Source organism: Perkinsus marinus, assembly GCF_000006405.1.
Source record: "Perkinsus marinus ATCC 50983 genomic scaffold scf_1104296967200, whole genome shotgun sequence".
NCBI classification, from domain to species: domain Eukaryota; phylum Perkinsozoa; order Perkinsida; family Perkinsidae; genus Perkinsus; species Perkinsus marinus.
In genome coordinates this window covers 15,454-19,768 of record NW_003203617.1, presented here as the reverse complement: position 1 = coordinate 19,768, position 4,315 = coordinate 15,454, and the positions used below count along the sequence as shown (strand labels likewise).

At 37.2% G+C, this 4,315-nt stretch overlaps 3 protein-coding genes across 3 annotated transcripts in view; 1 reads left to right on the top strand and 2 right to left on the bottom strand.

Moving 5' to 3' along the window:
- Positions 1-627, top strand: part of Pmar_PMAR027021 (myosin heavy chain, putative) — a gene marked incomplete at both ends in the record, with an annotated part of 2,135 nt that extends 1,508 nt beyond the window's left edge. Inside the window, one exon of the mRNA XM_002768751.1 lies at positions 580-627. Coding sequence (XP_002768797.1) covers positions 580-627 — 48 coding nt within the window. The remainder of the gene's footprint in view (positions 1-579) is intronic.
- A 120-nt stretch (positions 628-747) lies between these two features.
- Positions 748-1,823, bottom strand: Pmar_PMAR027020 (hypothetical protein; the record flags this gene model as incomplete). Its single annotated transcript, XM_002768750.1, has 3 exons — positions 748-795; positions 828-1,015; positions 1,304-1,823. 3 exons carry the CDS (start codon positions 1,821-1,823, stop codon positions 748-750), a joined length of 756 nt encoding a protein of 251 aa, XP_002768796.1.
- Positions 1,824-2,604: 781 nt separating this feature from the next.
- On the bottom strand, positions 2,605-3,954 carry Pmar_PMAR027019 (hypothetical protein; the record flags this gene model as incomplete). The annotated part of the gene is made up of 6 exons (XM_002768749.1): positions 2,605-2,618; positions 2,699-2,798; positions 2,845-2,922; positions 3,072-3,202; positions 3,573-3,763; positions 3,815-3,954. 6 exons carry the CDS (start codon positions 3,952-3,954, stop codon positions 2,605-2,607), a joined length of 654 nt encoding a protein of 217 aa, XP_002768795.1.
- Between the last annotated feature and the right edge of the window lie 361 nt (positions 3,955-4,315).

Here is a 4,315-nt window from a genome sequence, read left to right as displayed (position 1 = left end):
AACTCAACAACACGATGAAGGTAAAAGACTGTGATAATCAAAATCTCTAATAATAATCATCATGGAATATCTTCAGTCCTCGGCGTAGATAGCTTCGACTCCTTTCTGGTATCAACAATGACTTCCTCCAGACCTGCAACAGGTCTATTATCATAATCATCTTCTTCCTCCTCTTCATCATCATCACTCTGATCAGTATTGGGTTGTAGCAAGGGCACCTTCAATGCCTCTTGCATATAGGCACCTTTCCATGATGATGTTGTTATTCTATCATCATTATATTCATTGTATATATTGTCGATATTAGCAGCAGTATAAGAAGGTAAATACTGTGCTACAGTGAAATGTTGTTGTTCGAGATACACCCAGAACAATATGGTCATAATGAAAAGAGGTGCCATGAGCGGCGCTACAATCTTACCTTCTTTAATACCTATCACTGCGATAATCGTGAACTCGGCAATAATCAGACAGAACAATACATATCGCATAGCACGAGTCCACATTTGGCCACCAGTATCATTACTAGGATCATACACATGCGCATATTGGTGCTTATATATCACATTCATTGATAAGAATGCGAATAACATGACCAGACTTACTATTGGTGATAATATCGAGTAAACAAATAGTATCATGAAAAATAACATAACATCAGATAGTAGTTTAGGCTGGTCCAAAGTGACCGGTACACTAAGTGGACTTAATCCCAACCATGTAGAACTACGTTCCTTAGCTGTGAGATTAGGACCGAGTAATGATCTTATAACCGATATTATGTACGGTACCAATCTAATGAGCTCGAGGCCTAACCCTAGACCAACTTGCACGAACACGAAAGCAATGAAGAAGTTGGCTTGTTGTGGTAAATTGGTTGCCAAGATATCACGTATAGTCCCAGCAGGATTATCAACAAGTTGCTGGAGACTAGTGAATAGACTACCAGCAATAGCACTGACGAAGAAGGTTTGAATAATGAAGAATAAGGCGAGTTTGGCGAATAACGAGGCATCTAATGTAGCGCTAGATATGTGGCCTTCTTGTTTGGAAAATACCATCAAGAATATTGGTAGTAGTGCATTAAGCACAGCTAGTAGTATTGGAGATATTTGTTTTAGTAGTAAATCCAAACCGGGCCAAGCATTAGAGGCATCGTTAATGAAGCTAAACTCCCTCTTGAGATTATCTACTTCTGATATTGATGCCACGAACGCTACGGGTATAGTCCAGAATATACATAAACATATCGTTAATACTATCGATAATAATACACCCAATTGTTGCCGATAATGTGATATACCAACATTTGACCAATAAACATCTTTAACAGCAGGCGCCGGTACTGTACTCATAATAAATGGTATCTTGTAATGTACCATTTGCCGAGCTGCCATTGATGACTTGAGATTATTAAATGTAATGAATGCTCCCGATCTAGTGTTAATATCATCCTTACCAAGAACACCATGTACGACACGGGACGGTAATGCAGTAACTAATCCCAACTTATTCTTCTTCTTAGTATCATCATCATCGTCGTCCATACTTTCATCATGAGCCTTCTCCTGGTATTCAACAGCCTTAGTGATAAAAGCCGATATTTGAGTGTTATACTCTTCAAGTTGATTCTCATAGAAATCAATACTATCCACCTTCTCTTTACCACATATCTTCACCTTATGCTTAGGACGTACACCCTTATACTTCAACACATTATATGCATGCTCGAGCTTACTAACAACAGAGGCCCTCTTATCAACAGCTTTCTCTATCTCATCTATCTCCAATGCTATACTAACGTCAGCTACCGTATTGGGCATCACATTATTAAAGAATCTTCGTAAGTGTTGATTTGATTGCATTTCTGTAGGTATACCACACACGTAGATACTATAGTTATCAACTCTAATACGTGACAAGTAATCGTGCCGCTTAGTGCAGTACCATCGGAACTCGTGATAAATAAGATACATCGTGAACATGAATATAATGTAGGACGCAATGAAGGCCGCCCATAAGCCTGGACTGTTTGGTATGAGATGACCGAGACTCCACATTTCCAACTCATCATTGTTAGTAGAAGTAATATTATCGGAAAATTTATAAGTAGGTATCAAGTAAATAGAATTCAATACTCCTACTATAGCCACTTTATATCCTAACTTCAACAATCTGATGAATGCTACAGCATCTAGACCAGAATAATTGTATATATCATCATCGCTGATGGTAAATGCTCCCATTATCCACGTAAACCTGTTATGATACCACGATGAAAGTGGCGATCTCAACTGTGGTATGCATTCACGTGGATTATATAACTTCACGCACTTATAGTGTATAAGAGTAAATATTATTATAATAACAACAAATATACCAACATAGATTGCCAATGATACAAGTACCGCACCACTGCCAACATTACGCTCAGACGCCTCAGTATCAGCCATAGTGATAACAACTAAATTGAAGAGAGTATTATGGTATTGATGATAAACACGAAACAGAACCGTGCAGAAACAACTTCAACATGTACTACTATCGTGTAGAGGAACTGTTGGTGTTATGATGCAAATCTTATCATCATCATTATGATCATAGTTAACGGGTGATAGCTGTAATGTTGATATATATTGCGATAAGTTTGGTAGTGTATCTAGCTTCGAATTGAAGATTATCATTGATAAATTATCACCTTTATCATAATGCACTAATATGAATTTCCAATTATAATATGTGAGTATTTTCCTGTTGAGTTTGTCGTAGTATTTGCACTCCTTTTCTCGATACCCAGGCTGACATGAGTATAATGACTATGACAAATAACATCATTATTATTACTTCTAGAAGATGTGGAGCTTCCCAAAGAACTGCGAGTCGTCTCAGAGGATCAGCGAGGCGAATGAATACTGGTCCAACCTGATAATGATGATAATAATGGAGTTTCACCCTAGTGATATGAAAAACACCAGTGAAAGTATATTTCACGACTACTGCATATCACTATACTGAACTTCATGTAAAACGGGTGAAACTCCAATAATACTGAAATTTTTACCCAGTATTACAAATATTCCTCTGAAGTGCTGTAGTTGTTCATCATTGTCATCTTGTGTGTTATCATCTCTAATTTTACGCAATATGAAATTCGAAAAGAATGAGCACTGCCCAGGCAGGGGATAATCACTTGGATGCTGAGCTGAAATAATGCAGATTAATATCATCATTGGAGTCTCACCCTAGTGATATGAAAACACTAGTGAGAATACATATTTCACAAACTACTGCATGCCGTGGATAACGGGTTTTCCCACAGAGTATTACGCCACTTCAGCCTGGGAATATATGTATGGTTTCCTCAACTGAGCTCGTAGGCCTCCTCACTATTTATGGAAAATTACACGATTTTGGGTATAAGTATACAGAAATCAACGATAATTTGGCAAAATTTCCTCAAAATTTCCATATTCCCAGCAACACATGTAGCTGACCATTTGCATATATTCCCACGCTGCGCCACTCCACGTAAAACGGGTGGAACTCCATTATATTTGTGATAATGTTAGTACCATGAGCATAGGCGTTAGAAATGGTAATAACACTATTATGTTGTTGAGGTATAGCAGCATCCTCCATAATGATACTATTGTCATCATTCGTGGAATTGCTATTGTTAAATCGTTGTAGTATTGTTTGAATATGATGGGGAAACAGCTGTAGATAATGTGGAGTGTCTAGTAATATACGATGATATACGTAACTGAAACATCAGCACTAACGAAAGCTGACATAAATTTTCGAATTTCCCCACCTTAGCATTAGTGCATTCCGGGTAATACGCTTACCAATAATCGCAGTATTTTCATCAGTAGTAATATTATGTATATCAACTTCAATGCCAAGCTTAGTGATAATGGTATCCAACCATATAGATAGAGTATCAAAGGACATTAATAGAGCATTGTCTGCTAATGCAAGTGCATACCAATAACCAGCATATAGTAGATGGGAAGCATTAGTATAAGCATAGCATTTTTTCTTTAACACTGTGTTGATATGTTCCATTTCTTTCTTACTTAGTGCTGATGTGAGATTATTATTAGTCTGAATAGAACATAAAGTATAAATAGCTCACGTATATACTACAGCTAATATGCGTCCTAGTGTATACAGTGAATGAGAAGTCTGTCTATAGTTCAAACTTTTAATAGCTTCTCGCAATACCTGATTATAATACCACTCCAATTCCGAATCGTGTCCACATGCTCACTATCATTATAGTATCTTCATCAGCATTAGATTTTGCTATGTT